This window comes from Eumetopias jubatus, unplaced genomic scaffold, assembly GCF_037043125.1.
Source record: "Eumetopias jubatus isolate StellerSeaLion01/CBP00866 unplaced genomic scaffold, mEumJub1_p1.0 scaffold_4, whole genome shotgun sequence".
NCBI classification, from domain to species: domain Eukaryota; kingdom Metazoa; phylum Chordata; class Mammalia; order Carnivora; family Otariidae; genus Eumetopias; species Eumetopias jubatus.
The window spans coordinates 152,218,512-152,231,797 of record NW_028274810.1 but is presented as its reverse complement, the minus strand read 5'-3'; the positions used below and the strand labels follow the sequence as shown (position 1 = coordinate 152,231,797).

The 13,286-nt window shown below is 38.3% G+C and overlaps 1 protein-coding gene across 1 annotated transcript in view; it reads left to right on the top strand.

Moving 5' to 3' along the window:
* NECAB1 (N-terminal EF-hand calcium binding protein 1) overlaps positions 1-13,286 on the top strand; it is a 184,967-nt gene that overhangs the window by 95,023 nt on the left and 76,658 nt on the right. Inside the window, exon 5 of the mRNA XM_028112479.1 lies at positions 4,848-4,945. Within this exon, the coding sequence (XP_027968280.1) occupies positions 4,848-4,945 (98 nt within the window). The remainder of the gene's footprint in view (positions 1-4,847; positions 4,946-13,286) is intronic.

The window sequence follows — 13,286 nt, the reverse complement described above, 5'->3', positions numbered from 1 at the left end:
ATTTACATTTAAAGTAAATATTGATACATATGTGCTTTTTTATGTATTGTTGATTGTTTCCTGACTGTTTTGTAGTTCCTCTGTTCCTTTTTCTCTTTCTTCCTTTGTGATTTGATGTTTTTCTGTAGTGGTATATTTCAGTTTTTTCTCTGTGTGTATGGGTGAGGGTGTGTGTGTGTGTGTGTGTGTGTGTGTGTGTGTGTGTGTGTGTCTACTGTAGGTTTTTGCTTTGTGGTTACCATGAGGCTTACATAAAACAATTTATAACAGTCTGTTTTAACTTGATAACAACTTAAGTTTGAACACATTCTAAAACTCCACAATTTTATTCCCTCACCCCTGTGAAACGTTTTTTGTTATAGATGTCACAATTTATATATTTTATCTTGTGTATCTGGTAACAAATTACTGTAGTTATCATTATTTGAATACTTTTGTCTTTTAACCTTCATACTAGCTTTATAAGTGATTAACCCTCCACCTTTCTAACATGAGATTATTCTGAATTTTACTATACATTTACCTTTACCGGTGAGATTTACACTTTCATGTGTGTTCCTATTAATAATTAGTACCCTTTCATTTCGGCTCAAAGAAGTCCCTTTAATATTTCTTGTAAGACCAGCCTAGTGGTGACGAACTCCTTTTGCTTTTGCTGCTCTGGAATACTATTTCTATCTCCAATTCTGAAGGACGTATTCCTGGCTAGAGTATGCTTGGGTGACAGTGTTTTTCTTTTAGCACTTTGAATATATCATGCCGCTCTCTTCTGGCCTCCAAATTTCTGCTGAAAATCTGCTGATAGTCTTATTAGGGGTTCCTTTGTACCTAACAAGTTGGTTTTTCTCTTCTTTTTAAAAATCTCTCCTTGCCTTTAACTTTTGACAGTTTAATTATAATGTGTCTTGGTGAGGTTAACTGTGGCTTCACCTTAGTGGGAAGTTTATGGGTTTCCTGGATCTGTATGTCTGTTTCCTTTCCCCAGGTTGGAGAAGATTTCAGCGATTATTTTTCCAAACAAGATTTCTGCCCCTTTCTCTCTTTCTTCTCTTTCTGGGACCCCTATAATGTGAATGTTGGTCCTCTTGATGATGTCCTATAAGTTTCTTAAGCTCTCCTGACTCTTTTTCCACTCCTTTTCTTTTTGCTGCTCTGATTGGATAATTTCCACTGTCCTTTCTTCGAGTTTACTGATCCTTTCTTCTGGTTCATCTAGTCTGATTTTGAAGCCCTTTGTTGTACTTTTCACTTGAGTTATTGCATTCTTCGATTCAATGACTTCTATTTGGTACTTTGTATTTTGTATCTTTGTGAAATTCTAACTTTATTCATTTATTCTTCCAATTGGCAGTCATTTTTATAACCATTATTTTGCACTCTTTGTTAGGTAAATCACTAATCTCTATTATGTCTTTTTTCTAAAGTATATTACCTTATGCTTTCATTTGGAACATATTCCTCTGTTTCTTCATTTTCCTTGACTCTCTGAGTTGGTTTCTATGCATTAGATAAAACAAACACCTCTTCCAGTCTCGAGGGAGTGTACCTTACTTCTAAAGCTCTGAGTGTACCTTATCTTTCAACCCTGCCCTAGCTCTTGGTTGTCTTCAAATCTTGTTCAAGTAGCCCACTTTATTCTAGTGGCTCCAAGTAATTGAGGATGTGACAAGACTGGTCAGTGTCCCAAAGGGTAGGATCTCAGTCAACACTGACAGTGAGGCTATAGCACGAGACCCTCAGGTAATAGTTTTCAACCTCTTTCAGGAGAAGATTAGGTGATGGTTATTTCTGTCTGCTCCCTCTGCACCAATCCCTGGGTAATAGCCACTTAAGAACTGTTTCTTTCTTTGCTACGATCCTGTTGAATTCAGGAACACAAACCCTGCTGGCCATCAGAGCCAGGCTATCAAGGGATGTGCCTTCTCGGCAACAACCCCAAAAGCCTTGGTGCCAAATGTATCCATAGCTCCTTTCTTTAAAGATACCAATTACCTGGGGTAGGGTTAAGAGGGAGCACATAGATGGTGATGCCAGCCTCCCCAGTCTCTGGAGAGGATTGTTTTTGGCCCCTAGATGTGTGTTTAATTGCAAGCCTACCTCTTAGGCCATAGCTATGAAGATAAGCTACTGGGCCTTTTTTCTCAGAAAGACTATGGGTATGTTTCAGTCTGCCATCTCTGTGCTGTGCCATGGAGGTGGGAGCCTACCTAGTTAAGAACTCTTTCTCCATGGTCCTATGGGGTCCACAAATGTAAGCCCCCTGGCCACTAGAGCAAGGCAATACAGGGATGTCCCCTGCTTTGCCCTGTACTTTGGTTGCATTTTGTACCTGAGTTATTGAACCATTGTCTGGAACAATGACCATGTGTATAGCAGTTGTTTGTTGGAATGTTTATTTCCCCTACCTGGTTGTAGGCTCCTTAAATATTCTCTCTTCTTTGTATTCCAGGCTCCTAGTATAACCCATCTGGCACACAGAAGGCACTAAATAAATAGGTGTTAAGTCCTGGATTGACTAAATGAACCTTCACCATCATGAAGTGGAGGGTGGGGATTCTCTCCTTTTATCCATGTTAAATGTCTCTGGCTCCTTCATCTAATTTCCCTCTTTGAGTTCATTGGAGCCCTACTTGCCCTGGTACATGCCCCTTGGTAAGTTGTAAAACAATTTGAGTGGCACTGACCTGTGCCACCTCAAAATAACCCTTATCCTTATCCATGGCTTGGGTGTTGTAGTTCTCTCTATTCTGAGACTTATTTTCTTTGTGTTCCAGTATATTGCTTGGGGAGTAATTTTTTTTTTTCCTAACTGCTTTGATAATTGAGATGAATGGGTAGATGAGTAAATGAAGGAAGGAAGTCTAGATAGGTGTCAGCTCAAAAACCTCATTGTCTTCTCATGTTCTTTATCAGCATGTACCTTCACAAACTTGATTTCACAGTGGAAAGGCAATTTATAGTCTCTCCAGGGGACCTTCATTGATTCAGATCTCTTGTTTACGAAAATATTTTAAAAGGTGGTGTTCCCTCATGTTTTTTTTTTAAACCCTTATTTTTAAGCACCAAATTCTATTTTTCACTTAATATATTCTGCCTTCTTGCATTTGAAATCCCCATTATGGTCTTTTTAGAGTCTTTGTATACATTAAAAATATGCTAACAATTTTACTGTTTTCAATTTTTCTTTATACATTTTGCTTGTTTCAACTTGGTGCGGATTCTATTCTGCTAATTATTTTTGTCAAAGTTAATATTCTGTAACCACATTAACTGCTTGCTAGTTCATGAACAATTTTGTTCACAGGGATTTCATTTATTGCAAATAATGGTAACAAGGTCAGATATGTTGGTCAACACTCACAGAAAATCAATTATCAGAGCCAAGAATTAAAATGTTACTGTCAAGTAGGTATTTAAGGATTATCTGCTTCCTTATTTATTTTCCAACTAATCCCTTCCTGAAAGAAGCCCTATGTGAGATGATTTGCACCACATGTTTTTTTTAAGGAATGCATAATCAGGAGTGCATTTGTCAAAAATATGCCATGCATGGGACACCTGGGTGGCTCAGTCGGTTAAGCATCTGCCTTTGGCTCAGATCATGCTCCCAGGGTCCTGGGATAAAGTACTGCATCAGGCTCCCTGCTAAGCAGTCTCCCTCTGCCTGCTCTGCCTGCCGCTCTCCCTGCTTGTACTTTCTCTCTCTCTGACAAATAAATAAAATCTTTTAAAAATTACCGTGCATTTTTAATCCATGTGTACACAAATTATAATTTGACAATGATAATCTTGAATTGTTTTATTGCTCACCTGTTTTAATTTTTTCTTTTCAGACGATTTCTGCACATTTACTAATAAATCATTCAATGATACTTCCCATTTGTTATTAGTATCAATGTCAACAAATAATTCCATCTTGAGCATTAAAGTTTCCATAAAACATACTGAAATTTATCCCAGTGATCTCAAATAGCTTTTTGTTGCGTTTTCTTCTCATTCAATTTGATTCCATAAATACTTACGGCACATTAAAGAGAGGCAATAATAAATTACAGCTCATCCAAGATGAGTTCACAAGAATGGTGGGGGCTAATGATTTTCTAGTGACTTAAAGTTCTAGGTCTTTTCAATATATGACTTCCTATGAATTTTGGTTAGGCCAGATCTGTCATTTCAGACAGAAAACTACCTAGACTCTAGACAAAGTCTAGAACACAGTAAATATGAGGTTTTGCATTTCTCTCTCCTGCACGTCAACTTGTTTGGGAACAGTCTATATTCCATACTCCTAATTGTCACATCCAATGTATTATTTATTTCTACCAATTGAAAAATGTGATAAACATCCCTTTTGCTTGCCCAGATTGTTGAAAAAAATTAAATCATAATAGGAATAATTACATGGGAGGTGCTAAGGAGGCCATCCTTGTGTTTTGTAGCATTATTAATTCTTAACCATGAGGAGAACTTACCTTGCTTAAATGTCTCCCAGGAGAAACAATAAAATGTAGTTTAATATTTTGCTGAAACTACTGCCTTAATGCATGCTATAGTAATATGCTGTTGAGAACAATTTTTTATTGTTAACAGTATTGTCCATAGATCCAGATTCATTTTTTCCTATTTTTGTAGGAAAGAGCATTTCTTCAAGGATAATGGTAACCAGTTTTTTTTTTTTAATGAAATGAGGAATATTGATACCCTAGTCTCTTTTGAAAACCTTCCAGTTTTCACTTAGAGCATTTTATTTGTTTTACACATTCATGGAGTATATCATCAGTTTATTTTGTTGTTATTTTATGATACCTAAATGCAAACATAATTTTTTTCAATATTTTTACTTTCAGAATATTTTTCCCAGCACCTGGGTGAATATGAGAATGTGCTAGCAGCACTTGAAGACCTAAATCTTTCCATCCTGAAGGCAATGGGCAAAACAAAAAAAGTAAGGAAATGTTGGTGTTTATTTTCTGTAAATCTCTTCTTTGAAAAAAAATTTCTTGAAAATCCTATTTCCTAATGTATCATAAAAGTATACACTGGTTTTTATCACTGATAACTTTCTCAATATTAAATGAGCTATTGTAGTCATTCACAATACAATTACAAAATACTAGGTGTCAGAATCTGCTTTTTGCTGAGGATACAAAGATACAAAAGCTGTTCAAGCAGCTCTCACTGTGGTCACGAGACAAGTGTGTAAACAAACAATTGCAATATAGTACAACAGAGGGAAGCACAAGATGGGGCACCCGATTCATGCTGGAGGAGGTGACACCTGAGCAATTACAGATGAAATTATAGCTAGGAAAAGGTGAAACAAACACATGGAACAGCATATACAAAGGCCCTGTGTTGGAAGGGGCAGAGGGGAGGCACAGGGCTTTAAAGTAAATAAAGATGGTCAATAAGGTTAAAGTCTAGAACACTGAAGAATGGCATGATGTGAGATGTAACATGTGGTAGAGAGGGGCTGTACCTTTCGTGATTTTGTTGGTGAACCTGAGGATTTAGACCTGTATCCTAGATGCAAACAAATCAGCCACATTTTCAGCAAAGATATGGAAATTCATGCAGCCTTTTGAAAAGACCATATAAGAATGAGCTTGAGATTAGGGTGGGTGGGGAATATGGGGAAAAAGATCAGGAAGATGAGTGAGGAAGCTAGTTCACTAACCCAGGTGAGGGATGTTGGTAGTTTAAAGGTATTGGCAGATGTTATGGAAGAAAGGAAATTAACTGTACATATGTTGAGATCCTATCAGTAAAACTTGGAGAAGGAATGAATATGGGTGATGGGAGGACATGTCCGGGATGAATCCTGGTTTTTAGCTTGTATGCCTGGGTAATGGCACTACCTAGACAGAGAATGCTGCAAGAAGACCAGGTTTGAGGAGGCAAGATTATAAGTTCTCTCTTAGACATGTTGAATCTAAACTGCCTTGGGGACATCTTAAGGAAATTCAAGTAAATGATTAGATGCATGGATCTGAATCTGAGAGGTGAAGTCTAGATTGGACATATGTTTGTGAATTATTAATACTTAGGCAGAGAACTTGAATGACATCATCTGGAGAGAGAATATATAGTAGAAAAAGGAGAGGACCTAACATTGAGCTTAAAGGAACTTCAAATTTTGTTGGTGGGTAGAAGAGAATGAGCCAGCATAAGAGTCTGAGAAGGAGTGGGCATAAAGAGGAGAGGGAATCTGGGAGATTGTAGTGTCCAGGAGTTGGGGGAGAGTATTCCATGAGACACAGAGTGGTCGATAGCATTGACTGCTATGGAGGGGTCAAGAGAGATGAGACTTATCTGTCAATCAAAAAAGACGTTAGCATGTGAGGTATGTAACAAGAAATAAAAATTTTTTAAAGCTTACATGGAATTTCCGGATGAGGACAGTAGATGTATGTGTACGTCACTGAACTCTGCTTACTCCCGAAGCCCCCAAAGTAAACTAAAATAAGATGTTTTTAATGGGGAAGTGACAGAAATTGGGAACTGAAAGGCCAGTGAAGAAGTGGTCGCTAGGAGCAGACCTGACACGTTTGACGGCTTGACTTGTAGTGGGAAAGCAGAATGCCCCCGCTGGGTTCTTAGAAAGGCTCAGGAACTTGGCACTAGTTGCCACTGGAAAAGGTTGGGAATGGTCGGGCTAAACCAGGGGGACCTGTTGGAAATCTGTGATTGCCTGCTTTTCTCCACCCAGCTGAGCAATTGCCTCTTGATTCACCCAGCTAGAAAACCTAGACTCGTTCCCTGAAAGGGTTAAAGGAGGGGGTCTCTGCCCCACAGCTGAGGGATTAAGTAAAAGTTTACAAACTAAATGAAAAGACCTCCAGCTTTCTTCCCCAAATTTAACTCCCAGAATCTTGGCCCCTCAGAGGGTTGGCATCCTGCAGGCAGACAGAAAGAGGTTGTCTCTGAGAAATCTTACCAATGCAATTGTCTCTGAGAAATCTTACCAATGCAAGAGTCTCTCTCCTGGTAGGTGGAGCTCAGCCTGCTCTCCCTCTTCTTCCCTTGAATCCTAAAAGCTTGTCCACAGCCCATCCTTAAAGATGCACAGTCAGCCAAGTGTCATCAAACTTCTTACAGGAAAGGTGGAGACCAAGACAAACCAGAAATGGGGGAGGGAGGAAGGAATGCACAAAGTAATACAGGGGCCTCGACAGGAAGATGAAAACCCCCAGTCAGTCTCCTCAGCCTCCTCAGAGGGACAAGGGAAGATGCTGTTTCCATGAAAAATAGGGTGACATAGAGAACATTCAAGAGCTCTTTGAAATTAAAACAAGAGAGCAGAAATACAGACGTAACAGAAATCCGGAAAATAAAGTTTAGGAAGTCTCCAAAAAAGTGAAGCAACAAAAAAAAGCATAAGCAAATTGGAGCATCAGCCTAAGCTGTCCTATATCCAAATAACAAATTCCAGAAAGAGAGAACAGAAGAATAGAGTCTGAAATACATTTTCTCTTGATCTGTTAAGGTGTATTTGGAAAGTGCATAAGATTTTACTCCTTGGGACCTTCCCTCCAGAAATGGTAATTCTTTCAAACCTCTGCTTGGTGTGGCTGGCTTCTCTCCTTATTTTTTAGGTCTCACCTTTAATACCACGTCCTCAAAGAAGTCTTCTCTGACTGCCTTATCTAAAAGAGGTTGTCTCTGAGTATCTCCTGTTCCTTGCTGGCAATGATCAGAATGAGTAACTATGCATTTTGTTTTCCTTGTCTGTAAAGAGGGAGAAGGCTGGTATCTTCTTGGAATACCCAGAGCCTCACATAGAGCCTGACAAAATGTACTCAAAAATTTATTGATTGGTTACATAAATTGACTTAAATAGATATTCATACAGCTCTAAAACTAAGTAATTTACTCCTGAAAGAAAAACTGCTCCTAAGTCCATCTAAGAGGTGTTCAGATATCCTTTAATTGGAAGGAAAAGCAAGTATATAATCCTTATTTTCTCACAAGTTATACTAAAATCATGTTCTTTGAATTAATACAGTGGGGCTTTATGGGATTTAAATCAAGAGCAATCTGTTATTTTGGTCTTCATTACAAAACCTATTTTTTTTAAGATTTTATTCATTTGTTAGCACAAGAGGGGGGCAGGGTCAGCAGCAGAAGCAGGCTCCCTACTCAGCAGGAGAGCCTGATGCGAGGTTCAATGCGGGGACCCTGGGATCATGACCTGAGCCGAAGGCAGACGCTTAACCGACTGAGCCACCCAGGTGCCCCCACAAAACCCATTTCTTAACAACAACCCTTAAAAATGCATTTGATCTATATAATCATATTGCTTAATCAAGGACAAAAAGATTTTAAGCGGTCAAAATAAAATTAGGAAAGCTTCTTTGTGTGATAGCTCAAAGATGAGTGAAATGCAGGAGTTTGACAGGTTTTTCAAGCTACCGCTGAACCGACCTCTCCGTACTGTCTAGCACAATGAGCCCTTCCGAGTGAGAAATCCAGCATTTCTTTTTGAGAATCTCTCTCTATTTTTACCAAGATGAAAAGTCCTGTCTCAGTAGGGAGGGCTGACTGTTCTAGGCTTTTATGAAAAGTGAAATGCAACCCATTCATGCAGTACATCCGTCTGCTGTGTCAGAGAATGGAGAAAATGGATTCCAGCTGCTTAACTTAAACCCCAGGAGGTGACTCAGGATGGATACAGTCTGTCATTCCCCTCCTCCTCCTGTTCCCTTAACCCAAGCCTTTCTCTAGGTTCTCCGGGGTTACCTGCATGATTATTCTACTTTGCTTATTTTTCAGAATAAACACCATGGGTCAAATTCTAAATGGTCATTTGAAAGCCTTGAAAGTAGCTAAAAGCAAAACTCCCTATCTGGCTTTGGGATGTCACACAAAAAAAATACTGGGTTTGTCTGTTCATTTTTCTTTCTACAGTGGGATAAGAAGCTAATGTACATCATTAGTATGTGATGTGCTTGTAATCTCAAAACGTAGAATTCTGATGCTGCAGTTAAAAGTCATCTTGTGTCATTTATATAAACAAAAATGGAATTCTGGGTTCCCGTAAACCTTTCCTGGTAAGGCTTAAAAATGAAATGGTCATAAGCTAAAGTGAAGAATGGTATTCTTGGGGCGCCTGGGTGGCTCAGTCGGTTAAGCAGCTGCCTTCAGCTCAGGTCATGATCCCAGGGTCCTGGGATCAAGCCCCACGTTGGGCTCCCTGCTCAGTGGAGAGTCTGCTTCTCCCTCTTCCTCTGTCTGTCTCTCTGCCTACTTGTGCTCTCTCTATCTCTCTGTCAAATAAATAAATAAATAAAATCTTTAAAAAAATGGTATTCTTAAAATAATTACGTAGTTTGTGAGTAATTCACCTTGATGAGTGAATCTGGAAAAATGTCCAAAATTAAAATGTATACATATTTTATAGTTTTCACCTGGAAGTCATTTTTCAAACAGGTACATTCTACATCTTCAACTATTTTAAGAAAAAAAATAGACTTGAGTCCTAGTATCATTGGGTCTCTGTTTTTCCTTGCTTCTTAAATCTGCCTTTGGGATCTATAGACACCTTCATTTTAACCTTCCCATCTCTTCTTTGTTCCTGTTTCCTTATATTTAGCATCTGGGCCCCCTGGGCTCCATATTCCTTTCACTTGTTAAAACCCACTATTTTTTTCATTTATGAGAAAAAGAAGCCTCTGTGTGTGTGTGTGTGTGTGTGTGTGTGTTCTTCTATGAAGAAGAAATAGTAAAAGGTCTCAGAATTCCTGTCTGGGGGAAAACATCATTAATTGCTACAATTTTATGCAGGATTTATCATTAAAATAAAAACTTAAAAATGTCCTTTGTTTCAGGCAAAATATAGGAACTGATATTGTACCATGTGTGGAATAGTTAAAACACCTTCACAGGCTCATAGAAGGCAGGCCCTTAATTCTTTATGGTTTCATTATAATCCTTTTAAGTATTCTTTAAAATGAAATATATTCTTGGACTTCATAGTAACCATAGGAAAACAAGCTTATTTGACATCCCATTTGAAATGATCTGTCTTTTGTATGAGTGTTTAGGGAAGAGGAGGTAGACACTAGGGCCATGGAAAATAGGAGAAAAATGCCTGGAGGTTGCCAATTTGGCCCAGAAAGAGAGAAGCCCTGCGTCAAGCCCATGTTTTAGAATCTTCCTTCCCACATTGACCAGACTTGTGCCCAGTGCTGGCAAAGAGAAACCCCAGGCCCTTGGAAAGTCTACTCTGTTATCATGGGACTTTCTCCTCCTGAAGGAATCTGCAGTGTGTGCTGACTCAGAGGAAGGACTCCTGGCCCAGGGAACTTGCCACCACTGTCTGAACAGGGAAAGGGCAGAACTGAGGTCAGAGAGCTGACCCAGTTTATGTGAGTATGATTCGAGGGATAATTTAAAGGTGAGAAGAGGCCACTTTGAGGTTACTGGTAGGGTTCAGACAATGGTGCAGGTGATTATTTGAGTCAAGACCATCAACTGGAGGCTAGGAGGAGGGACCCCAGCTCACAGTGAAGTCTGGTCAGTGCGAGGACTTGGATTGGCACCCTCCCAGAAACCACATCAGTAGTTCTTCCTAACCATTGCTGGAACCCTGCCAAACTTCTGGCAGCTGACCTGACTTCCCTGAGCCAGGTTACCAGACAACAGTTTAGGGCTGAGTGGCTATGAGCAAAAAAGGAATGAGGAGTAACAATCGATGCCAACTAAAGTTTATATAGTACCTTCGGGCTTTCAGTGTGCTTTAATATATGTAATTTCATTTATCCTTCATAACACCCCAGTGAAGAATGTCAGGCAAATAAAAATATACTCATTTCAAAAATGGGGAAACTGAGTCATAAAGTAGTTAGTTGATTTGATACCATAAAGCTAGTGAGATTTAAACCCAGTTCTCATTGGAAAATTTTTTATTTAAGGTTTATGTGGTCCCATATAGAACATATTGCAAATATGCAATTCTAAGTTGTATCATGGCACAAAAGAAATGGTCTTTGAAATGATTGAGCTCTTCAGAGTTTGGTTGTGGATCAGCGAAGTCTGGAGACTTCTAGCTTCCATGGTTAAGTTATTTTCAACTTTGTTTTAGGCAAATTAACAAATAGGTTTCCAGAGCTCTGTGTAATATGTAAAGAACATATGAAAGAAATTACAGAAGCAGATAACTAAGTGCTAAAGTAATAAATAAACACTAAAATCAAATATGAATGGTGGATAAGCAAAGTTCTAGGCAAGGAAGTTCATACATTTTAAAATACATAGTCTGTTTTCATCAGAGGAACAGATGGAACAGTTACCTAAAAAACAAAGGAAGTTGCCTGCCACGTCAAACAAGAGAGATTTAACTTTTTACCTGGAAAGTAAAATATATCCAAAAGAAAGGCTACTCTACTGGAGATCAATAGGCAGAAATATTGGTGACCTTATGAGCTCTGGGTATATTTATAAAGGATCTGAAAGTATCCAAATAGGAGCCCACCTGATTTTTTTTCCCCCAAATAGCTGACTATTTGGACACTGTTTCTTCATTTTTTTATCCCACTCACTAAAATGCCGCATTTACCATTTGTTAAATACTTATACTTGGTTTTGTGCCCAAGGACACTGTCCTGTTCCACTTTATAAAACCATATTGTCTAATATTAATGTGTTTTAATTTTTGAATACTTGGGTGTGTTTGAAAACATGAAAATACAAGTCTACCCTTAGTGTTCTTATTTTCCAAAGAGTTGTTTTTCCCATGTTGCCATTTATACATAAGTTTTATAGTTGCTTTCCAATTCTAAGGAAAAATTCCATGGCAATTTTTATGGATTTACATTAAATTTGTAACTTTAAGAGAACTGTCATTTTGGTAATATGTCTTCCCATGCAGGTACATACATACTTCTCCATTTATCCAAGCTTCCTTTGGGGTCTCATTAAGTTTTTTATGGTATTTCATATGGTTTCAAAACACATCTTGTTAAATCAATTCACAGATATTTTATATTTCTGTTGGTTTTATCAATGGCCTGCCTCTCCATATCCCTAACTTAATATTGGTGGTATATTGGAAAATGATTTTTTTGGTATATAAATTTGGTAACTAGGCTAGCTACCATCTTAAGTAGCTACTCTGTGACATGTCATTTCTCTTCCTTTGCTGGTATTATGGGTTCTAACACTGAAATCCATAGCCACTTACTGGAAGAACCAAGCCATCCCTCTGTCTCCCCTCAAATCCAGCTCTCTACTTCGTCTTTAGCTTTCTGACTCATCTTCTCCCACTTTTCTGATCTGAACTTTGAAACTGTACCTTATGCCTCTTGTTGTTATGTAAGATTTCAGATGCTTCAGTGCTGCAAGGCCTTAATAAATGTGACTCTACACTCTACAGTCCAACTATCTTAGAGGAACAAGATAATTTTCCACAATACCAAATAAAACTTTTAAAAAGTTGTCACAAAATACTACAAATACAAACTTATATTAACATTCTCTATTTTTATCAGAAGAGAAAAAAACAACAAAAATATATTTAGTTTAATTGTGGGTACATTGGGCTATGAATAAACTTGACATTCAAAAATGAGAGATCAATGTTAACTTAGTGGTCAGATAAAATTCAGGGAGGAGGTGAGACTTCAGTGAGCCTCAGAGGAGGGCCAGGATTTTAGTAGAGAAGGAAGATAGAAGGGCCTGCACGGTATCAGCCCTTCTTTGACCTTTTAAGTGGGTAGTTGGGGACTGTTTCTTCCAGAGGCCTTCATGTTCAGAAGAGGGTATGGTTTATCAGCGGTCAGGGTGAGGTCATCCTGACCAGGATTTGTCACATTTCACCTTATTTACTGTTTCTTGAATGAGTGTATAAAAACCAAGCAGTGATCTTGCAAATAATCTTGAGAGGACTTAAAAAAAAAAATCCAACAAATTCCTGGACATGTGTCAGAGGCCCCAGGTAAACTTCCAGTGTACCTCTAAATCCACAGGGATCCCTACAAATAATCACTTTTTTCATGATTACTTTCTATTTTCAGACAATCCTCCCAACCCTGTTCCCTTTTCTCACCCCAACCAGAAAAAAGATATAGTGAGAAATAATTGTATTATGTGTCATGTCCCTGTGGTTTTGAATAGCTGTTTATTTTCTTCATGGATATCTTTTTTAAATTTGTCTTTTTTAAATTGCTGGATGGAATGCTTAATTTCTAACAGAAATTGGGAGTTAATTATCTGCCTAATGAAGTTAAAAGTACAAAATACACTACTTCATTCAAACAGAAAAGCTGGTTTGTTTTGCCTAGGGATAC